General features: G+C 39.9%; 2 protein-coding genes across 3 annotated transcripts in view; both read left to right on the forward strand.

The window, feature by feature from the left end:
* The window catches only part of ahr1b (aryl hydrocarbon receptor 1b), a 33,150-nt gene extending 14,802 nt beyond the window's left edge, over positions 1-18,348 (forward strand). Inside the window, exons 6-12 of one of the 2 annotated variants that reach the window (XM_046052372.1) lie at positions 375-514; positions 4,306-4,511; positions 4,620-4,729; positions 7,690-7,831; positions 7,911-9,417; positions 14,435-14,638; positions 14,727-18,348. In XM_046052372.1, the coding sequence (XP_045908328.1) occupies positions 375-514; positions 4,306-4,511; positions 4,620-4,729; positions 7,690-7,831; positions 7,911-9,417; positions 14,435-14,593 (2,264 nt within the window). In that variant the 3' untranslated portion in view covers positions 14,594-14,638; positions 14,727-18,348. Of the gene's footprint in view, positions 1-374; positions 515-4,305; positions 4,512-4,619; positions 4,730-7,689; positions 7,832-7,910; positions 9,418-12,112; positions 12,217-14,434; positions 14,639-14,726 lie in introns of those variants that run through there. The other variant, XM_046052380.1, reaches the window with a different exon arrangement.
* Positions 14,614-24,831, forward strand: part of mfsd6a (major facilitator superfamily domain containing 6a) — a 44,074-nt gene continuing 33,856 nt past the window's right edge. The window contains exons 1-4 of the mRNA XM_046052393.1: positions 14,614-14,638; positions 18,421-18,539; positions 20,142-20,204; positions 21,607-21,744. The gene's annotated coding sequence lies outside the window, so the exon portion shown is untranslated. The remainder of the gene's footprint in view (positions 14,639-18,420; positions 18,540-20,141; positions 20,205-21,606; positions 21,745-24,831) is intronic.

A 24,831-nucleotide genomic window follows, 5' to 3' on the forward strand; every position in this document is an offset into this window, starting at 1 on the left:
ATACCAGATCCAATATACTGTTCTGTGTACAGATTAAAAGCTTGCTGGTCTGTTCTTGGTGCCCTTCTGAATCTAAGCTGAGGTCAGAGCAGAGGCGAGAAGAGGTGACCTTTAACTAAAGCCTCCTGAGATTTGGTCTAAATGTACACACACAGAAACACAACATGGCAGCTTAAGCACACCTACTGTACATACAGCACACACACACACCGGTCATTTTACATTAGGTAGGGGTCAACAGTTCACACGAAACACACAAACAGGTCGAGTTGTCATGTGATGTACAGTTTGTTTTAGTCAGCTGAGATTTCACACCCATAGGTTTTATATAAATGATAATAAAATAATAATAACATGATATTTAATGTCCTTAGACGGGGAGTCTGTGTCGTCGACCTCCTCCCGCCTGGTGAGCTACAACCCGGACCAGCTTCCACCTGAAAACTCCTCCTTCCTGGAGCGAGGTTTTGTCTGCCGCTTCCGCTGTTTGTTGGACAATTCTTCCGGCTTCCTGGTGAGACTCAAATTTATATTCAATACAACTTTATTTATCCCTGCAGCTCACCACACAGATCAACACACACACACACACACACACACACAATAGATAAACAGAATAATTTCAGATGTACTTTAATCACATTAAACCACAGAAGCTAAGATGAACCTGTTTTAGCAGTATTGAGACATTATTAGTGGACCGCTCAAATAAATCGGTAAAATAATCCACATCTGAGGCTCGTAGTGTTTTGAGGCCTGTTGGTGCTGCTGGCTGTGTAGCGTGCCACCTCAAAGTCCCTCAGGGATAAAGAGCCACCATGTACTCCTGTAATCCATCTTAAGAGTGCCTCGGGGCCGTGGGGAAAATGGCCTTAATCCTCCCACCACCGAGAGGAGACGAGAGCAGAAGGGGAAACTTGCTTAGTCAGGGTTGGTAGCTCCAGTCCGGCCACTGCTACTTCCACTAAGACAGTCAGCTGCTGAAGGAGAAAAACACTCTACGGTTCAGTGGCCGTGCAAATCCCTAAAACCTGCTGGGAAAACCGGGTTAGACAGGGCCCTCCGTGAGCAAAGCACCAATACCCATTGATCTATAACAGATTAGTGCTGAAATGATGAGGGCATCAACTAAAAATCATATTTTATCAGGTGAACATTTGCTTCTTGTTTCACTATAGATTCTCTCTTAATCTCTTGCTGAAAAGACAAAACAAGACATTTTAACATTGACATTTTGCTGGGATCTGGGATGTTTGGTGGCTATTTTTTATAGTGGTCGGAATGGGTTTTTCAATGGCCGATATTTAGAGAGCGGGGGCCCGATGGCAGATATATAGTGCCGTTATCAAAGCTAAGAAGCCATGTATAATCCCCTTACTCCATGCAGAGTACAATCTAATATCCATGTGAATCCTCGTGAATCCTCATGAATTAAAGGTATTGGCCCAATTAATTGGTCTTTCACAAATATGTAATAATTTCTGACATTTTTAGGGCTGTCCCCGACTAAGGATTTACATAGTCGAATCAAAATCGTCAAGTCCTGCCTATACTCGACTGACGGTCGAACCATGTGTGTTTTTGTGATTGCGAGCCGAAGCTAAATTGAGGCATTGTTGACCATTTTGTATCTCTCTCACTCTCGCCTGCCATTCACAGGTCTTGTGCAGAGTTTTGCGTGAATGCCGTGCTGCCAACAACTGCACGCATGTCTATTTCATGTAGCCGGCTGTTTAAAACAATAAAATATTCTTTGTGTGGTTCATTAACTGTGATAAATTATCCGAAAGTCCCACGAGGTGCGGGCAACTCGGCACAACACCATTGAAGCTGGGGCTCTGCTTTTTAGCAAGTGTTCCTCTTCCTCCACTACATACTCGCTACGCCTACACACGTGCACTGACGCCCCAGGGTTAGGGTTACAATTTTGGATTTATTCACGCACTTTAAAAACATTTATTAAAAGTTTTTTTCTTTTTACATGTTTATTTACAGCATTAAACATTGAAATGTATATTGTAACAGGCTGTATATTAACTTATTGGGAGAAAACTGGTAGTTTTAAAAATAGTTGTTGAGCACCCCCATATCACCAAAATGGCGTGACACTTAACCCCTAGTTACTCCAGAGGCGTGCGACCTCTGACATGTATAGCAATTGTAAGTCGCTTTGGATAAAAACGTCAGCTATAAATGTAAACATGTATTGCAGACATGTTGTTTCAGTTCATCTTGTTCCGATGTGAAAATCAAAGAGTGGAAACTTGAAACTTCACTAAAGTGAAAATGTAGCTTAAAAAGTATTCTTCTATAACATCAGAGGTTAAAATGTATCATGTATTGAGAGTCAAATACTCAAAACATCAGCTAATCTGCTTCAACGGGACTGTATTGGTGTGGATTGATCAGATTTGATTGATCAAACAATCCACAGGCTGTCATCAGTTATTGCTGAATCCTGATTGGTTCATGTGACATCACATGTTTCCAACCAGTAACAAGAGAAGAGAGAAAAAATAATATAGCTAATAGAGAAAATAGGTTTCCAGGGCTTTTGAGATAAAATAATCCTTTACTGAAAACATTTTTTGGATTTTATTCTGTGCTAAATTATTATCGTATATTAATGTGGTTGAGGGCAGGGACCTCTTTGTTAGTAAGTTACTACTATGGCTAAGGTTGCTTATTTTTTGCTGAAGTTCTGGATCTGTTAGGGATTCACCTTTTTTCTTAAGGACACTCCAGCAGGGCTCATGAAAGGGTTCGAACCTTTCATCCCTCCCAGTGCGTTTGCGTGAGCAGTAAGCCAGGTTTCTGCTTCTGTCTACTGCTTGCAATGGCTTTGTTTTTCATAATCCCTCCTGCTATTCAGGGCTAGATTTCTGACATCACGGCTGCAGGCCCTTAAACCCATCAAGGTCAATTAACCAGAGCTAACAGAGGAGACGGGGGTCCTCACACGAGATGCCACAGAGAAGGACAGCAGACAGGAGAAAGTGTTTTCATGTTGGGTTGTAAAACCTCCCTGTTGGCTGCTGTTTGGTTGTTGATCCAAAAACTGACTTTCAGGTCAGTTTCAGTTCACTCTGTCTCTGTAAGTAAATGTTCTCTGTGCAGGTTACCTCACGGTTTCTGTTATATTCTTAAAAGGATTTCCACTGTTAGACACATTTAGATAAGAAGGGCAGAGTAATGAAACCGAGTGAAAACAAATGATCAACGTGCAGCTAGCTGCCAGCTCCATACGACCACAGAAAACTTCTAAATTCTCTAAAGGAAAGCAAAGTCAGTACGTTCTCCAAATTGTTTGGGTTTTAAACTGTTTTAAAGGCGATTTGTAATGTTGGTAAACAGTGGAGCTAGATAAATACAAGGTACAAGGAACAAGGTAGTTTATTTGTCATTATACAGCACAAGGCTGCATATCGAAACAAATTTGTTGTTACTTCGTGCTACACACGCAACATATAATTAAGTGTATCTATATTAAAATATGGTAACATATAAAATTAAATTTATATACAGATATACAGAAGTATAACTTACACCCCAACATTCCACAGTGCATTTATGAATTTGCATGGGTTGAATGTAAACAGCAGCAACCAGATGATAGTATGTAAGTTTCATCTTCAGAATAAACAGTCTAGTGGACTACTGACTGGGCCAGTAGACATTAACATGATACCACCTATCATGCTAATAGGCCGGCTACGGTGGTTTAACCTGAGCAGATACAATCTAAGAGTATCTGCTCTTTGTTTGGGTGAGAGTAGGAGTTAAAGGCAGCTTAACGGTGCGTTAGCTCAGGGCAAGACAATGGTGTCACCTGTCGTGGGGCCGAGTTGACTTATGGCGGCACAGCCTGATCCCCACAGCAGGGCCTAATGATCGGTCAAAAAAAAAACTTTAACATGAATACTGGGCAGCAAAAGGAATGTTCACACAACTTGAGGCAGATATTACTGTAAACAACATTTTTTTAACAGTATGAGACCTGGGATTTGTCTACAAAGAGGCACGCTTTCTTCTAAACTAACCTGTAAACACAGTCCCTGTCACTTCAATTCTGTTTGTAAATAGTGGACAGTGAGTCGTGTGACAGTCAGTCAGTCGGTAAGAGACACCAGTGGAACTAGTGTGTTTACAGTGTACTGAAGTGGTGTTGCTCTCTACACTACTCAGCAGGATAAATAAAACTGATGGTGCTCGACAGGGAGAAAAGAAACAGCACACTCAGAGAGGAAAGATGGAGGAAGCTGGGGAAAGGAAACATTTACAGCTTTCTCTTTTCTCTTCTCTCAGGCGTTGAATATCCAGGGTCGACTCAAGTTCCTCCACGGGCAGAGCCGTCATCAGTACGACAGCGAGGGGAGCACGCCGCCTCAGCTCGCCCTGTTCGCCATCGCCACACCCCTCCAGCCTCCAGCCATCCTTGAAATCAGGACGAGGAACATGATTTTCAGGACCAAACACAAGCTTGACTTCACACCCATGGCCTGTGACGCAAAGTACGTACTCACACTATCACACTCATGTTGGGGTTTTATTCAAAATGTATATTTGTTTATTTAACACAGCCTGTGTGTGGTTAAGTTTGAAATCTTATGGATTTGTAGGGGTAAAATTGTTCTGGGCTACACCGAGGCAGAGCTGAGAGTTCGTGGTTCGGGTTACCAGTTCATTCACGCTGCCGACATGCTGCACTGCGCCGAAAATCATGTCCGAAGTAAGTCACAGCTGTTCACGGTCTGTACGGTGTACATCGCAGTTGACTTCATCGTTAGAGAAGCTGGTGCAAATCACCAGAATGTGCTGCCTTAGATGTATTTTCTTTTCTTGATGTATATATTTTGTAAATATTTTTGTTTATGTGCAGCTGTTTGCTATTTAGGGTGTGTAGAGCATATTGTTGTGGTAGGCTAGTAATCATCTTCCCTTATCAAAACTTTGAAATCCAACTTACACTTTTTGAATTACTGCTGGCCACGTCCAAATCACATGCTCAGATGAAAAAGGTCAACTCACCAAACATCTTAACGTCACTGAAAAGTCTATTTTAGGAAACAGGGAACTGCGAGTGATGTTAATTATATTTATCTGATTTATTGTCTTTCTATCACTAATATAACATCACAAATATAAATTAAAAAAAATGAGATTTTTGCATGAGAGTGAAAGTGTATTGACCCCCGTCCCACGTCTGGCTCAGCATAGCATTTGTAACACATGCAGCAAACAAACAAACAAACAAACACTGTCTGTGTGAAAATCTCAGAGCGAGAGTCAAATGTCCTACTTATCTCATGTACCGGATGACCCAGTTAGTCGTAATCATGGCGCCCTCAACACACTGCTACCAGACGCGCTCTCACACACACAAAGACACACTGTGTATGCATGTAGTCATGCATAAAGAAATGGAAATACGTGCATATGCATTTAGAAACACACAACACAGAGATACATGTCGCACACTGTAATGCACGCACAGATGGAAAGACAGGTTTCCACATATATACACAAACTGAATCCACATAATAATGACACATGATGCCATTTTAAATATATTTAATATACATTACATGTAGGGCTGCACTGTTTGGAGAAAAAGTCATATTGCGATAATTGTGGACAATATTGTGATTTGCGATTCAATTAAAATTGAACAAACGGTACTGAGTCTACTTGACTGTCAAGGAAAATGCACAAAATACTGACATTTTGAAATGTGTTTTTCTCAACTCGAACAAAGTTAAACAAAAAACAATATTTATAACAATAACTTTTGTAAAACAGATAGAAAACAGAACAAGGGGTGCATGTTGCTCTCAGGAGGAGGCAGATAAAAGGAGCAAATATTGGCACACTGGCATCCTGGATCTAAATCTACCCCTGGCCACTGCAGAGGCTCTGTCCACAACCTGGAGGAGGAACTAATGTAAATTAGTGTATTAGTTTAACATTATAAAATTAAATAAAGAGTATAAAGTTAATATCTATATTACTATATTATATTTCATATAATAGAATACTGTTTTCCCACCAGTTGAATATTAAATCCAGTTACAGCTATTTCATTTCTGTGGGTTGTTCTTATTTATTTAATCCTTTAATTCTCTTATTAACTTGTCAATAATCATATTGTTCAACATTTAACGATTTGCTATAGCACGTCAAACTGTTTCTAATCCGAAGCCAAACCTTCTTTATTTGATCCCTGTTTTCTTCTGTCTTAACGCTTTAGCTGGCGACGAGACGTAACGTTACTGTAACTGTCGTAGCGCGACCAGCCCGCCGGCATGTCTCTCGGTGCTCCAGTGGCGAGTCTGGATATGTTTTGAACGATAGGCGGGGAGGGGGGTTATGGAAGGTTGTTGTCTTTAATGTTACTCGCTCGCTGCCCATAAATTACTTTTTGTGGTTCATACTTATCTGTTTTAGGGGCACATGCGAGAGCCCGGTGTGGGCGAGATAATGAGCAGACTGCAGTGCGAACTGAGAGGAGAGTTTCACACACAAAGCACACCTTTTCTGCTTAAATCGCACACTTTTTGCGGTTATGTAATCGCACTTGACGACATCGCGATTGCTATTAGATTAATCGCGCAGCCCTAATTACTTGTGCAGATTCTCTCATATATTCAATAATAAGAATAAATCCTATACAGTATTTAATTCAAGTCAAGCTGGGGTTTATGTGGGGTCAGTAGAGATGATTGGCCCTGTTGGGGGATACAGACATTTAGATTATGAGGAAAGTAAAACTAAATCACAGCACAGATCAGAAAACCCGCTACTCATCATTTGTCTGTTTTGGTTCTGCTAAAACGTTTTACTGTAGGTCACAGAATCTCCCAGCTACACTGTTTACTTCGCCTTCAGGACAAAAATAAGAGTTTGTCCACAGGCATAAATATTGCAGTTCATTCTAAAGGTCAGCAGCTCGTGGCTTTTACTGCTAAAAATACGCAGCGATGCCCGTGAAATTACAGATCCCAAGACAGTTTCGGGGAGCTACATGGGAAACATGATTCAGATTTATCAGATCTGTGCATCTTTTTCTTACATAACAAACTGCAAGTATTAAGAGTTTTAATCTTTCTTCTTAAAAAGGTAGTACAGCCTCTCTAATAGACCCCAGTTTGACATGAAAAAATACTAATTCTACAATAACTAATAACACCAATCATGCTGGGTGTTTTCTGGCTGGTCCATTCTGATCTAGATCCAGATTGTGAATCATGCACACTTTGTAGAATTGATCAAATTTTAAAGTCTGTGATAAACCATGTAGCCCATCTTTGGACACTAAAACAGATATCATCAACACATATTAACTTGAGGTAACAAATTGCCAGTATGTTGTTCCCCAACTGTGCAACTCTTTCCATGAAGAAGCACCTGAGACTTGTTTAGAGACTAGACTGCACAGAAACATGACCTGCACCACAATTACACACAGCTACAGACAAACACTGAGCGTAGAAGCATGTCATGGTCTGTGTTTGTGTGTTCGGCTGCGTACAGCTTGTTCATGTAACCAAAGTGAACCACTGCATGTAGCCTCCATCACAGCAGCACGCCAGGCTGAGCAAATGCAGCGTGAGTGTGTGCACTCTGCGGGGCGTACAGAGCGTAAACAGCAATGACACGGAGCCTCCGATGTCTTGTCTGATGTGATTCCAGTGATGAAGACGGGCGAGAGCGGCCTCACCGTCTTCAGGCTGCTCACCAAGGAAAACAGGTGGAAGTGGGTCCAGGCTAACGCCAGGCTCGTCTACAAGAACGGAAAGCCAGACTACATCATCGCCACCCAGAGGCCGTTGGTGTGAGTAGACGACGATTCATGCTTGATTTTTGAGCTCATTTGTTTGTTAATTTCATCTCTGTAACACGTATTTCCACAGGGATGAGGAAGGAGGGGAACACCTGAGGAAGCGATCAATGCACCTTCCCTTCACCTTCGCCACCGGAGAGGCGATGCTCTACCAGACCGGTTATCCGCTGCACGGCTTCCCTGATTCCTTCCAGGGCAAAGCGAAAGGCAGCAAGTCCAAGAAGGGCAAACTGGACAAGAGCTCTTCAGATGACCTGCACCCAAATTCTCTGCTGGGAGCGGTGATGAGCCAGGATGAGTCTGTGTACGTCTGCCAGCCGGACACGGAGCCGAAGATGTCCTACCACAGTGGCCTTTTCAGCGAGCAGCAAGGTGACAGCAGTGGTTTTGGTGGCTTGTTAAATGGCGACAGCTGGCAGATCATATCTAACAGTGAGACGGGGAGATGTAATAGCAGAACATCCAGTTATGACCCACTGCTGGCCACTTTGGACTCTCTGTCCCTGGACGAAGATGAAACCTGCTCCAATAGCGAGCTCTTTAGCGCCCTGGAGAACCTGGGCTTGAACGCTGAAGACCTGGAGCTCCTGCTGCTGGATGAGAGGATGATCCAGGTGGAGCTGGACCCCAACCACATCCCAACACTGAGCGACATTCTCACCAACAACGAAATCCTCTCCTTCATCCACGACTCGCTGGAAACTGGCACAGAGGGGGAGGAACAAGGAGAGAGAGGTGGACTCGGATCTTCAACTAATCCACCAAACTCAACCCAAAGTGTCGCCCAGCAGTCGCAGGCATGCCTCACACCCGCTGTCCCTCCAGCTCTTCCCATCATCCAGCTGTCGCAACAGATGCAGCAGCACATCAGTGCAGGTGAGCTGGTGAAAGCTCAAACAGGACAGATTCAGTCCCAGCCGGAAACAGCGGACACCAAGATATTAACTGGGATTCCTAACAGTCATTGGGTGGTTACGACACAGAACCCCCATCACCCCAACAACCACACCCATCACCACCCACATCCTGTGCTCAAAGCCACACAGCAGAACGGTGAACATAAACACCTTAACTCACTTCTTGAATCGAGTCAACAGTGGCAGCTTCAGCAGGACCAGCACACGGTCCAGCTTCATTCCCATGAGCAGATAAACATCCAGAGCGCTTTGCTGCCTGGCTTCCAGAGTCAGCCCGGAGTGACAACGAACGAATCTTACATTCCAAACGGACACGCAGCCTTTCCACCAAACGTGGACGTCAGCCGCACAGGTTACAATATCACCAACACGCCTCATGCAGGTGGCACAGTAGTGAATGGCGTGACCACACCGGACGCTTGTCACTACCAGAGGTTGGTGGCCACCACGCAGCCCTACCAGCTGCAGGGTCACCAGAAGAACCAGCAGCAGCAGCAGCAGATGTTGCAGCAGACTCAGGTTCCACCATCTTGTCCCAGCCACAGCTCTACACTGGAATTAGAGCAGTTACTGGGTTTGTCCCAGCAACAGCACAGCCTGCCGTCGATAGAGGCCTATGGCATGTTCAGCACCACCACGCAGGACTCCACTCGCAGCAAGGTAAGAAACCAGGGAGATGGAGGTTACATGATGAAACAGGAATTGATTCTTTACTTAAGCTGATAATCATAATAATCATTACAACTCATGGCTCGACAATAACGGCGGCCCGATGGCCCGGGGCCAGTAAAACGTAACGTCAGGACAGTTGTACTAGCACTCAAAACATTAGTATTTAAAAAAAAAAAGAAAATTAAACTCACCATCCTGCGGTTGTTTTGCAGCTCTTGGTGCGCACCGATGTCCCATCCAGAGTTGTAGTTACGTGACGAGAGGTTGTCAAATGTTATTTCTCTAATCTCAATCATGCGGCAACCTCTGGGTCGAAAGTGAAACCGTGCAGACGGAACTTAGAGCTGCTTTCTGTCTAACGGCCAGCAGGGGGCGAGTCCCATTAGAAATAATGGTAAAATGTTGCTACTTCTCAGCTGATTTATTACCTCAGTAAACACTTTTAAATGAGTTTATAGTCTCAGTCGCTAGTTTCAAGTCTCCAACACAGCATGATGTTCATTTAGTATATTATGGTCCTATTTAGGGGAAAATAGACGATAATGCAGCGTATGCTTTTGGACGGGACTACCTTGTAAAAACAGGTTGCTACCATGGCAACCTGTTCATCAGGATAGAGGCGACTCCTGTCCGCTGCTCTGTGTACATTTTTCATAAATGGCTGTCAGCAGGAGAGCACGTCATGTTTGAGTCTGTTACTATGTTTTGTTTTAAAAGTAAATTGTTTTGTTAACATTTGTATTTTTTATAATTTTAACAGTGATTACATTTTTGTTTAGTTTTTTTATATCCAGGATGTATTTAATAAACGATTAAACACTTTTGGAAGGAGGGACAGTAAAAATTGTCTTGGGGCCAGTAAGTTTCAAACCCACTGGACCGGTGGGGCCAGTTGCAAAACAGTTTAACGTTGAGCCCTGCAACTACAAATTCAAGGTGAGGTGATTGGTGAACAAGAATATGTATTTTAAGTCATTTTAATTCTACCTAGACTGAAGTTTCATTCATAAAGTTATGGAATAAAGAAACCCAGTAAGTATTTCTATTTAGATGGTTGAACATAATGTAATAATTGATTTCCCCCAGTAGTACAGATGCTTTCCAGGGAGGGTTTTTCAACATCAGTCAGACCAAACACTGTGTGTTAGGACAGTATCTGTGTTCCTATTTGCGTTTAATTGTTAGTATTACTAAAAACATTAAAGCACTGAAAACTGAAAGTATTTATTAAGTATTGAATTCTAAAAGTAATTTAAATATCAGGTCTGTGTCAGGGTGGTTTGATCAGGTTAGACAACACAAGCAAAGATAATAACAATTGTTGTAGATTCAAATATTGGCAAATTTGAGTTACACTTATAAGTACGAGACATGAAACCAGTGAAAAGAGCGCTGAGTACAAAGCTGGTTGAGTAAAATATTCAGGGGCTTTAAGTGACTTACTGAGATTCGGTGCTCATCCTTCTTTCATCAGAGCATGTATTTGTTAAATCTTGATGTCATACAGTTACATCCAGGGCGACAGTGATTTGTGCAGGCTTCATTATCCTGCAGCAGATTTAACTAAACCCTACACAAGGGTTGGACGGTAATTTCCTATTTATATGACATGGCTCATGCTGCATGTCAACAAGAAGCTGAGTGATGATTTCCCTTCCCTCAGCAGTCATCCTGATAGTGAATCCCACAAAGACCTTCTGTCTTGTGTCAGCTCTGTTCTGTCTCTTTTTCCTTCTCAAAACGACCAAAGCTGCCAGCTCTCCTCAAAACTGTTTGGTCTGGGAGCCAGACTCTTGATTCAAGCCCATCGACGAGGCCTGAAGTCTGTGTTGCCCTCAAATATCAGCGAGCATCAACAAACCGAGGGGCTGCAGAATCCACTTCAACCCTGCACTGTTCTCTTTCTCTGTCATAGAAATGGATTTTATTCCGAGTCAGCACACAGCGGCCCAGGGCCAAGCTCAGTGTAAACTGTGATGATGTGACAAGACGTGCCCTGTAAATAAGACAAGGGAGAGATGGGTCAGAGCGGTGCAGTCTGAGAATAGAGTCCACTAGATTATATCGCAGCCTATATAAGTAATGTTTGTTTTATTTGTGCTGGATGTTTTTGCAGTGCTTACTGTTAAGGTAAATTACTGTGTGTTTTTACTCTGGGCAGTACAGAATCAAACAGCCATAAAATAACCTTTACTTCTACTTTAAAAACACTTACTTTGTTTAATTTGGACTGTTGTTCAGCCAAACCTTTTTCAACAGATACCAGATAATCATTGAGACAGAACTTCAATACAACAGACATGATAAAGGTTTAATTGAAGATTCAGTTCGTTTAAAATGTCGACAAAACATGAAAAGATTGCATTCTCCTATTTTGATAAGCAATTGATCAGATTTTTTTGTCAAAATTATTTTAATTATTTTGTGGAGAAGAAAATTTATAGACAAATCATTAGTGAAAATTGCTGCCCTACTAAAATGTGATGATACTTTAAAATTAACATTTTATTAGCATCTGCTATATAAGCCATTGTACAAAAGTAATTGTGGGAATCTTGATGCACGGTTGGAACTCAGCATAAACTCAGATCCTAATAACATTATTTGGGGTGGTTAATTAGACTGTTTAATGTTAGGGGAAGCAGGAATTCATCTTTTTTATGTCCAGCAAACCTTTTTCCAGTAATGACAGAGCAGCGAGGGCTGGGGAATGTCATCCTAACAACGCTAATCAGAGGACAAAGAGGCACGTAGCTGGAGGTCTAGAGAAATTCCCATCGTAAAACAAAACGAGGTAAGGAGACCTCGCCAATCAACACGGCCAAATTTGAAAGCTTGAAGCAGGATTTCAACCAGAAACATCTCAGGAGCACCTCTGGTTCACTCTCCTGCCCAAGAAAAACAAGTCTGCATTGTTAGGACCAGTCATCCTGTCGGTTTAACAAGCAAGATAAAAACCCAACACAATAAAGTTAAAAGCAACTTTTTTTTTTGTGCTGATTCAGGCAGAACCTCTGGACGAAAGCGGTAGTGTTTATCACAGCCTCGCATTGAAAAGATCTTAACCTGCATTTGGTCTGCAAGTGACTGAAAGAAAGACGGCACTTTTTCCTGCTTCCTTTTAACTGTCCAACTACTTACTGCGAAAAATGTATCTAAATCTAAAACCTACATAGAAACAGCCAGTCTTCTCGCTGATGGTCTTGTTATGTAGGTCATATAGAGGCATCAGTATTAAAGTGAGACTATTTCATAACCAGTTTAAACTCATGTAGTTGAAAGTTATACAAGTCTGCTTTAGTTTATATCTCACTTTTGCTTTGTTAGGATTTGTTTCACTATAGTAGCGCCCTAGTCGATCGTGATATCTGTTACTGTATCATTATTTAATGAACCGTACTTGTCAGGTGTGGCACTGAAGTTAAAGTACAAAAATTGTTTACATTTGAAAGAAAAATTAATAAGTTGTCAACTAAAAACTATAGGAAGCCATCCATGTAGCATATTTATGACATATGAGACTTTCAAGAAGTCAAGAATATGATTAGTCCAATTAAAGAAATCAGAAGGACCTTATTTTTTCCTGCACCCGTCGTCAACATCATCGGACTCGCATCAGTCTATTTTCCAGTGTTATTGTTCAACAGCGTTCTGTTTTGTCAAGCGTGAGGAGTGAAAAACAAATATGAGAGTATGGGCCGGCGAGAGGAAAGAAAGGCAAAGAGGCAGTAGTAAGAAAGAGTACAATAATGAATAGAATAAGGTTGGGATGGGACTTGGCCCCAGAGATGGCCCGACCCCGACGGGCATCCATTCATCACCGCCCCATTCAGCCTCCACTGTTATTCTTCAGGGTCAGTGACTGTCGCTGAAAGAAAAATACTGGCAGGCTGGTCAGTCAAGCATGAGCGGTGCTGACCTACAATTTCACTGTCATCATTACCTAATGCTGTGAAAGCAGGGTGGAGGGGGAGGCAGGCGAGGCACCCAGACTATCTTCAGCTCAGATAAAAGCAAGACTGTAATTTAATTTACTGTCCTTATGTGAAAGAAAATATACTGTCATCTGCATAAAAGTGCAGTGCAGCACGAGGGAAGTATGTCCCAAGGCTGATCGTAAAGAGACAATTACATATAATGATGAAAGTGTATTTATTTGAATGAATACTCAACTGTCAGATGTGTTTATCATGAGTAGCAACGTTAATATTCAATCGTTTGTGTCTATAAACTATGTAACTTTTAAAAAAGCTGAACATTTTGTGTCTGTGTTTCATGACCAGGGTACAAAAACAATTCACACACCAAACAAAGTGTTAAAACAGTGTAATTAAATCAGAATCAGAAATAACTTCATTGCTAGTATTTTACACATACAAGGAATTTGCTATAGCGATTAAGTGCTAGACATAAACATACAGTTGACATAAATATATTTAAAAGTATATTAATATGGAATAAAAACAGATGCAAGTTATCTAAGAAATTACAGAATTATGTGTAAAAGAAAAACAACAATATGGCAGTTATTTACATTACTCAGGATTTGTGTTGCGCAAACATATTACGGGGGAGAGGATTTATATTTACATAAATATAAAAATAATGTATAATAGATCTGAGATGTGGTAATGCACAAAAATAAAACCAGTAGCAGTCAAGATACTAAAAGCTTCGCTAGCAAGATACAAGACTGAGGCAGAACCCGAGAGGTCTTTGAGTCAGTGACTGTGCAAGAAGAGAAAGACACTGTAAACATGACTAATTACACATAAACACTTTGAATGACTAACGCTATCCAGGGTAAGGTAAAAGCATGCTAGGCTAATCTTAAATATCACCCGCAGACCTTTTGAAACAACATATGTAGATGAGAGACTGCACAGACAGGGGCGCCTGTGACTCAGGAGGTGGAGCGGGTTGATCCCCCGGCCTGTCCTTAAATAAATAAATAAATAAGATCACACCAGTGTAGTCCTTAAAATGTGACTACTTTGCTTTTCAGCTGGAGAACGGATGCCTCCTCGGTGCTACCAATGCAGCGTACATCAGGACGTGTCTGATGCCCAATGGGAATGGAGTGGCAGCGGGCGACATCCCTGTCTCCTGCACAGACGGACTTTCCGCCCTGCAAGACCCCCAGAAATCTGGATTTTTCCTCTGAAAGGATGATGGCCGAGTATCAGAGGAGGCTGGGAGAGAAGAGAAGGTACAGAAGGAAAAAAGAAAGATGATAAACTTCTCTATTCAATATGAACACATATTTTTTTTATATTATTATGAGGACTTTCTATCAGGTCAGACATCACGCCTGTGCTACTCAGAGAACCGGGTTGCACAAGTAACCTAAAGATAAGCATGAAAAGGAAAGACAAATCAAGAAAACAAAAAAAAAGGGTTTTTTACCTGTCATATTTCGTATCATAATATATTCCTATGTTGTCGTGCTCTCACTCAAGTTTCATTTTCATGTTTGGATAAGATTTGTCCGGTGGCAAAACTCACCATTTTCTGATCTGTATATACACCGTTAAAGTCCTGAAAAGAAGAGAAGAAGAAGACACTCAGCAAAGGCTGGTGACTTTAGTGAACTGGCACCAAGGTGAGGTCAAAGAGTCTGTTCTTTATCTGTATTGTCCCGCTCTGATACTGAAATAACTGGCGACTAAAAGTTCCTTTTTTGCTGGATCACTACAAAATATTTAACCCTAACTTATTTTGACTGATTGATTTGATTTTGAACTTTTATTTCTATTTCTAAACCAATGGGTTCCAGAAATATATGGAATAGAGAGCCGAAGTCCCTCCCCAACAAATGTTTTTATCCCGTTTGAATTGTGCCCTGAATTACACACGTGATGTTTGTCAATTTCAGTCAAAACTTTGAAAGTAAAGAAAGTATAAGACATTGAAAATGCATATTTGCAAAGACCACAAACCCAAAAGCTGCGCGTGTGACATCATAACTGTTTCTCTGAATGGATGAAGCTAACGTCAAAGAGCTTCCATGTGTAGATGATGTCATAAAAGGACAAGCTGGATTAAACACATCAGTTGAAATAGCTAAGTTACAAACATTAGCTTAGCATTACAGCGCTAACATGTTGGTGACGTCTATTGTGTGAGACGAGAGATGTAGTTCATTGATCGGTTTCACACAAAGCTAAATTCTACTTTACTGTGACTTTCTTGACATACACGCTTATCTTTTAAATTGACAAACATCATGTGTGTAATTCAGGGCACAATTCAAATAAAATAAAATTGTTATCTCTTGCCGTTGAGTTCTATACATATTTTTATGTAATAAGGTCCCGTTGGGCGGAAGGGGAGTGACGTAAAATTTCTATACTACCTTAAAAACTGATGCTTTGAAAAATGGTCTACAGTTATAAAATAAAGGAAATTATTTGCTCTATAATCTAAAGTATTTTAACTAAGAACATTCAAAGCCGTGCGTGTGGAAATAACACTCTCGAACTTAAGAGAAATGTGACGTGAGTGTAACAGCAAGCTGCTTTTCATCGCCGTGCAAATCACTCAGCCTGACTGTTGGTAATCTGTGAATGGTTTGTCAGGGGGAACGTTTCTTAGAAGACACACCAACAGATTATTTAAACGTCAGTGTTCGTTTGTCACCTAGATGTAGATGAGCTGTAGGCTCAGTAGATGTCGTTTCGTTCGTTGTGCTTTACATGTCAACAATACAGCATTTAATTCTTATCGTTAACGATGTTGAGAGGAGATTGAAACAATCGGTTTAAGGTTAAACTCAGAAAAGAAGAACAAATGTTTTTATTTATTGCTGCCGTTCATCCTAATGCTGCATCTTAGCCTGTTCAAGGTTTACAAGTGTTGTGCACTTACATGTATATTACAGACACAATCAGGAAGGATCTGATTTGTCCACTGAAATCAAACCCAACAAAGCATTTTTGTTTCCTGGACTGGAGATAGTGTGAAAATCTCCCTTTAATGCCTTGTCTCGGCGGCCTTTGGCCAGTCAGACTCCCGCTTGCTTTATCTTGCAATCGTGCTGTGTGGGAAACACTGAGTGCTCTTACTTGCACGCAGTAATCCATTAAGGACCTAATTGTAAATAATAGATTACAACTGAAGGCTGACTAGGAAGTGCACGTTAAGTGTTCTTCAAGTTTTGTTTTCCTGTGATCGCAAAGTGGTGATTCCATGAAATGTAGAGAGCAGAAGATTAATTTCAAAGTTTGTGTGGAAAATGATCTAACGTAGAGAAAGTGTGAACTTCCAAACTGCTCCTTGATCAATAGTATTAGTTGGAGACTCAAACCAAATCATGTTAGCCCAGCCAAGCGAGAGTTAAAATTTATCCTTTCTTAATGGCAACGTTTTCTTCTCAATTACAATGGAGAGGAGGTGCCATACTTTCCTTACAGGGCTGTGCAAATGAAGCATTTCTACTTCTATTAAAGCCAGTACATGCAGAGTTTGAAAGTATCCTACTTGTCCTACACTGTGAGAGACGATACTGTACACACTCAGACTTCAATACGGCTGCTAACCAGACTTCCTCTTAGCTTGTGAAGGCTGAACATTATAACGATACCTGATTTCCTCTTGAATTATAACCTGGACTCAGAAAATGAAAGCTAATGCTGCATTCAGTCATGTCAGATCACCTGTAAATAACAGACGCAGCAGCGTCTTACTGGAAATAATTTTTAAGGATATTGTTAAAAAAACATGTGTGGTGGTTTGTTTTTAATGGTATGACATGCAACAGAGATGAAAACAAAAATCAAGAGCTTTGATTTCGAATGGCTTTTTGACTTAGTGTGTCACAGAAAATCTAATGTTGATGTCTGAAGTGGAAATATAATAAAAATCTTAATTATAGGTTCGCGTTTATAAAAGGTTATATATAATAAGTATATATGTGCTGTAGTTTGTTTTTCCTCATTTTTTCTGATATGACATGAATGCAGAATCACTCTTTTTTACTTTAAAAGACAGACAGACAACAGACTGGACAGCATTTAGCATTTAGCACTGACTCAAAAACCAAATGAGGAACACGTGAACACACGTGTGTCTGCAGTCGCTCCATAGTTGAATGTCTTGTGTAAACTGCAAAAGGCATTTTAAAACATGAAGCTTTTTATTCCACTACAAAAAGGTGCTTTAAAGTGAATATCAGTAGCGTTAGTCACAGCGACGAAATGCATTTACAGATTTGCGTCTGATCTTTCTATTATTACTGATTATTTAAACCAGTTGTGAGATCAAATGCTGTATGAAGAAAAAACATTTACGAAATGACAATCATTTACTAAGGCGCTTAAGAAAAAGAAAGTATATAACTGTGTTTTATTAACGATGTGGTTGCAAGCACGACTTTAAAATCACTACTCTTACAAACTCTTTCTCCAGCACTGAAAGTAGTCTTGTAGAAAAAAAAGCATTTCATGACTCCGTGTTGTATGAATATTGTTCCTGAGAGTCGCGTGTTTTATCTTTATGTCATGTTTGAGGATAGTTTGTCACTTTAGCTTAAAACGAAACGGTGCCATAACGGAAACCTAGGCCAGCTCAGTTTTACATACAAATTTAAACTCTTTTCCTGATCTTTTAGCATCTTAAAGGCCACTTTGTCCACCAGGTAACACTAAAAAGTGACTGTTTTATATTTCCAATGTGTTTTATCAGCCATTTCGTCAGAGTTGGAGTCAGCCTCAACTTTGGAACCAAACTCTCTGTAAGCTGATTTTTTGTGGTTCGTTTTTTTTAAAAAGGCACACAGACTTTATTTTGCTACTTTTATCACTGAAGGTTGTAGCTGTACGTAAAACTAAAAAATTTTTTTTTTAAAATGCAGTTTGTCTTTGAGCCATGTGTTGAAATGTGCTCTTGGATCCCGGAAATAAAGGATTTTGTGCAATCACACTGAATCGCCTCCTCTTTTCTTTGAGACTGGTTAACACTGTCTGACTGTACGAACGTCTCCTGTCTTTTCAGAGCCTGATATTCCTCACCTGTCCACTGTAGTTCCCCGCCTCAACCATCACCTGTTCTCCCAGTTTCAGGCAGTGTACAGAGTAGCCAGCCAGACTTCTGGGTTTGAACTCTGAGGTTAGGTAAGAAAATAATAAAAACAATCTTTAGCGGTTATGAAGTGGCAACAATTGATGCAGCTAATATGTGTTTAACTCCATAAAGGAGGAAGAGGTCAACAACAGCTGATAAGTTAATGTGGCTCGTTCCCCTAAAATTGATATCATAGTAATTTGACTAATACACACATAAAATTGTTGTAACCTTGGACCAAATTGACAAAACATATTTTTTGAGAAAAGTAATAGATAATTACAGCTCGCCTGACACTGGATTTCAGAGACAGATATTAATATCAATATATATTGAAATATCTAATACAGATATCCGTAGTTTTTTAAAGAATTGTCAATAACAGATGTATAATGTATAAATAATGTCAATAATTATGTGTATTTACATATCACTTATCAAAGCTAGTGATTAAAAAGAGACAAAATGAGCAAAACAAATATTTAGATCAAGTCACAAATAGAAACATTATTACAGCGATAATCAAACAGCAACAAGAATGAAAAAATAAATAAACACGTCCAGAAGAATAACCAAAAAGGTAAAATCCACCCTGAGCTGCATCAGGGGACCTCAGAGATTTTAAAAACTGAAGTGATGCACGCCACCAGCAACCTGAGGATGCTTTTAGCTGCTGTCACTGAACCGCCACACACAACACAAACACCAGTAATGTCCATTTCCACACCTCCGTTTTTACGCTTTTTGCACCAGCAGATGTGTGAAGTTGCGCCCCGGCCAAAAGCAAACAAACACACACTGATACCAGAGACTAAAACGGCTGTTACTGGCCGTCAGCAGAGATAAAGCATCAGATGTCTCCCATTAAAAAACACATTTCAATCTCAATGCAATAAAAAAAACCATCAACGTGTCAAACATCCCTTGTGCTTGTGGGCTGAGAGAAAAAGAGCATCCATTTTGTTTTTTCCAGTTCTTGATATCTACCTCAAATTCATCCCCTTCAGCTGGGGATCAAAATTCATTCAGAATATTATAAAACTGTGAAGGTGTTTAAACCACACACTTTATCCTGAGGAAGACCTAAAAACCCACTTTAATATTCAAATTTAATCAAAAGTGAATCTTCTAATTAAAAATAAAGATATTTAAAGAAAAGGCCACAAAGCTGCAGATAAAGGCTTCATCTCCCGAGTGCAGAACGCTGTCTGGTGCTCGGTCTACATCTTTAATGGCCCGCCCCGAATCATTTATGAGAGTTTTTCTTCTCCCGCAGTCTTCAGCCGGTTAACTTTGCCCGCTTGTGACGTGATCAATCATCCAAGCAAGATGTTGTGTGTCCCACTTTAGCTTCCTGCGGGCCGCCGCGCCACACAGCCCACTGCTGCAGGCCCGCCGGGAGAGCTCAAACCTCACGGAGGCCGACAAAGAAGCAGCCAAGAGCAAAGGCGTTGTTGTTGACTTAGTCAATGAGATAATTCACGACCTGATCCAACAAAACCACAAGGAAGACGACTCGAAGTGTCTCCTTTGTATTTATTCATACAGTGAAACTGTACTCAAAGCCAAAACAGACTGAACATTTAGATCTTAAAGGATGTTTGACTAAATCACTTCCACCATGTTCTGCTCTCTTCCTGTTATGTTTGCAGTGTGAAGTGGTTTTAAAGACGAGCTGATGCAGCACACTTCTTGGACTGTACTGACACCTATTGGTTTGTATTCTGCTGTGACAATGTTAATGTAATGTTTTGTCTGCATCCTTTTTATTCTGCCGTCTTGATCAAGTCTCTACTGGGCTTTACCTCCTTTAAGGTAAAGGTTAAATATTAGTAAATTAATCCGGTATTTATTTTAAAAATGACAAAAAGATAAGTTACATTTGGTTTCAGTTGGAGTCTGAGATTCAGTGATTAAGCTAAAGTTTTAGTCCCCCTCTCAATACCATTGGCGAGGCATTTTTATTTTTACACTGCAGTACATTTCTTTACACGTACACGCAACGTGCTTTATTGGGAAGTTAAATAGATACAGCAACAGCAGAACAGTAATATTTTAAAGTACAGTCAACAATACATAGAAATGTCAGAATTAAGCAATAACACAACATAATTTTTGGTAAAATCTCCTCAGTGGAAAAAATAATCCAACCAAAGATGAATGTTTTTGTCTCAAAATCAGACTAAATCCCCATTTTGTTTGATTTCCTATTTGAATTGCTGAAGAAATATGTTGTTTGTCATTATCTTTCCGTAACTGAAACTACTCGGTTAAGGTTGGAGAAAGTCGGTGTAAAGTAAACACAGGTTATTTAATGTGTTATCCAGACAAGATTTGTTTTCTGTCACTTTCATCGTGGAGGTCGAATGTTTGTCAGCATGTTTTAATTTAAGTTTATACTGTATCATATTTGAATCCGCACTATTGACCGAGTTAAAGCGTCCTCTGTGTTCAGTATTTAACACCTCCTTCAGGTCTCCCTGTGGCTGTGCGTCGCTCCTGCTGCGTAGAAAAGATATGAAATATTTAACGACCATCTATAACCACTCAGACCTTATCCCTGATGGAAAACATGGAGCTCCTGACCTGCTTTCAGACTCTCGATATGACACTTAAAACTGGGTTTTCAAACCTGCAGCTTTTTAAATTATGTTTTTTACGCAGCAGATTGAAGCAAGACTTTTTTAAATGTATTATTAAAGTTTAAAATTAAAATTTTAAGTCATGAATCAGATGTTAGGTATAATCAAGCAGGTATTTTGGCATTTTCTGAAATGCTGACTTTGTCTTATTTGCCTGCATTTCCCAGAATGCTTTTCACCAGCCCAGCAATGGACATAACGTACCAAACAGCTATACTCAGGTCAAGTTTTTCTTGTAAAATAATTGAATCTGTCTGATTTAAAGGGACATCCTAACAAGAAGAAGATTCTGATATATTTAAATCACAATAATCTGTTCATTTTATATCTGATGTATAGAAGAGCATAACCCCTTTTCTGCCTGGGAACTCACTTTAAACAGCTGACGCTCTGATCGATTTCTCACAGATTGATTTTTCTGTCCAAATCTGTTCCTATAAAAAAAAAAAAAGTCCTTGTATTTGTCCACATGCAGAGCTGCAGTAGGAAACGCTCATCTCTCGCTCTCTGTGCACACACCCCGTCTCCACCCGTCGGGCTGTCACTGTGCATTACCTCTACCCCAACAAACAGATACCCCTGCACTTCCTTTGCTCTGCTTCCTGCATAAAAGGTAAAACAAATCCTTCTCAGCGATAGAAAACAACAGCAACAATGATAAATGAACATGGACTTTATTTGTGGTAGCGCTTTACAATCACAAGAACTGTTTTACAGACAATAAAACATGAATAAAGTCGAAACAAGGAAATCAGACAAATTTGAAGTTTAGCAAAGAATAAAAGTAAAAAACTTGTTGTGCTCACGTTCAGCCTATCGCCAGTGAGTGACACAGAAACGTCTAGACGGCCGAGCAGAGCGCAGTGTAAGCTGTCAAAAAGGTTTAAACAGAGAGCTAATGGCCAGTGTTAACAGGCAGGGGGGCTTTTAGGAAGCAGGAAACACCCCCCCACACACAACCTCCACCTCCCATCACTGTAACCCAAATCTGAGCTTTGAGTCCCTGCAGGCTGCTCAAACACAGACACAGCTTTGATTTAAGACAAAGTCACACATACATATGTACTTTATCTCGCTCTATTTAGTTTTAAAAGTAGTATGTAAACCTTTAGTAACATACTATAATGTAGTTGTATGAAGCTACAAGGACATTTGTTGACAAATACATTAATAAACACTTATATCTGCTTACAACTACAATTTAGTGTTACAAACATTTTACAACATCAAAAAAAACACCAATCAGAAATCTTAATGTTTTATACGAATGTCTCGCTTTCAGGAATCCACCTGATCTCAGTGTAAATCCATATTTGGTTGTAGAAATCTAATAGTTTTCTTGTGATGTTTAGAGCTCTGCGGTCAAGTTAGCAACAATAAAGATGCAACAACAAGTTAGACTTTCAAAATAAAAGTACTAGTTAACGTTGCAAACCATCGCTATTTTGAAATGGCACTATGTTAACGTTGTGAAAAGTCTCAATTTGGTTACTTTTAGGCACCAAAAGTACTAGATTAGGTTTAAGAAAACATCATAGTTTGGGTTAAAACTTACGTAACTTAACTTAAGTCAGTTAAGTCATGTTATTTACATAACTTAAGCAACTTACATAACTTAGTAACTTGAATAAAAACATTCGGTGTTGACATGGAAATGAACACCGGCCTCCTGGTTGAAAGTAGGGGTGGGGGAAAAAATCGATACAGCATAGCATCGTGATATTTGCCATGGCAATACTGTATCGATACACAGACGCCAAGTATCGATATTTTATTATATAAATTGCAGATGGGAGTTTTAACTTTTTGGTACTAGAAAAATAAAATCTATTGCTTTTTTAGTCCACTAGAAAACTTAAACATCACTAAAAAGTGATATGAACAAACAGAGAAATGTATCTTTTTAGATAAACAGATGTTGACAAAGTTTGACTTTAGGGACATAACTGGTAGTTGGAAAAAGGTAATAAATTGCAATATATCTCAATATGTTTTCAGCCTCTTTCTTAAAAACCTTGTTCAGTAATTGCAGGTGGTCGACATCGACGAGCTGAAAGGTCACAAAACCTCCAGAGGACACGTGTGTGCCCATCGAATGTCCTGACCTTTACTGAGTGTCAGTATTCAGCCTGCAGGCTTCGACCTCAGCGTGGCGCTCATGTCAAGCCGCCACGGAGTTTCTGTGTGGATTGACAGCTCTCTGCAACACCCACCAAACTTAAACAAAAATATCAAGCTTAATTATCAACATCCAAGTCACATTTGAGAACATTTAGATATTAATATGTTTGAAGTAATTAGCTCCAAAACAGCCCATAAAAGTTGTAATTCTTAATAATGTAATTATTATTCAGCTTTTTACCAAATCGTCTTGTTGTCCCTGATGCGACATAATCAACTGGATGTTGATTGTTTTAAAAATGTTTTTAAAATACTTATAAAAACAAAGTAGAACATGTTTTTGGTTTCATCAGATATTCAAAAACAAGAGCAATGATCAATAATAATATAAAAGATTAAGCAACCAAACTGTAACTGGAATGATTTAAGCTAATGATTACCCCATAAATGTGACAAAAAAACATAAGATATAAAAATAAATATATATCTGTTCATGATAACAAAAAGGAGAGCATGTTGTTTGTTTACACTGAACGTAAACAAACAGATTGAAGGGTACTTTCTGTTGTGGAAACTTTCCTCTGTGTTGTCTCTCCGTGTGACGCTTCACTGAGCACCTTCATCCGCACGGTTTGACCTTTAACCCCGCCTCCAAACCGACACTCTACCCACCGGTTTGTGTCTTGTTGGTGACATGGCTGCCGTCACAGCGTCCTCAATGTCAATATGCCAAAACAGGTTGGATCAGCGCGTTTGTTTTGTCGACCCCAGCAGATGAGGCAGACGGAGAGGTCGGCAAATATTGATGCAAGAAGCTGAAACACACAACCGCTCCCCTCTGAAGGAACAGAAAACTTTACTTACATCGTTTTAGTTTCAGCTTATAGTTAAACAACAATATTCAACTTTGGAGTTCAACCATTCAACAGAATGACAACTCATGCACATATTAACCATCATTTTCTCTCCCATGTTTGTCTCCACTTTCTCAAACTCCAACACTTTTTCTAAGATTAAAAGAACCAAACTGCTTTTAATTTTAGGTCTGTTTTGATTTGCGAAAAGTATTGAACTTGTGTCTTAAATTTCAAGACGAGACCAAATATTAAAGTTTCTTTGGACTCAAAGCAAAGTTTAGATGCGACTCCCAACTCGTCACATATGGAGGCTTGGTCGGGACCTCTTGGTGTTGTTTTTTATAATAATCTTTATTTGTAGAGCACTTTTCAAAAACAAGTTACAAAGTGCTTTAACAAGTGTAAAGACAATAATACCCCAAAAACAATAATACAAAAACAATACAAGATAAAAGCAAGAAAACATTGAAAAGACTAAAATACACGTTTAAGATAAATATAAAATAAGTAAAATAGAATAAAATAAAAGGGATAAAATAAAGTCAAATAAGATCGGGAAAGGCTCTCCTATAAAAGTATGTTTTAAGAAGGGACTTAAAAGAGTTCACTGACTCAGCCGACCTGATTTCCTCGGGCAGGCTGTTCCAGAGCCTCGGGGCCCTGACAGCAAACGCTCTGTCCCCTTTAGTTTTCAGTCGGGACTCTGGAACAGATAGCAGACC

This window comes from Micropterus dolomieu, linkage group LG01 (assembly GCF_021292245.1).
Source record: "Micropterus dolomieu isolate WLL.071019.BEF.003 ecotype Adirondacks linkage group LG01, ASM2129224v1, whole genome shotgun sequence".
NCBI lineage: Eukaryota > Metazoa > Chordata > Actinopteri > Centrarchiformes > Centrarchidae > Micropterus > Micropterus dolomieu.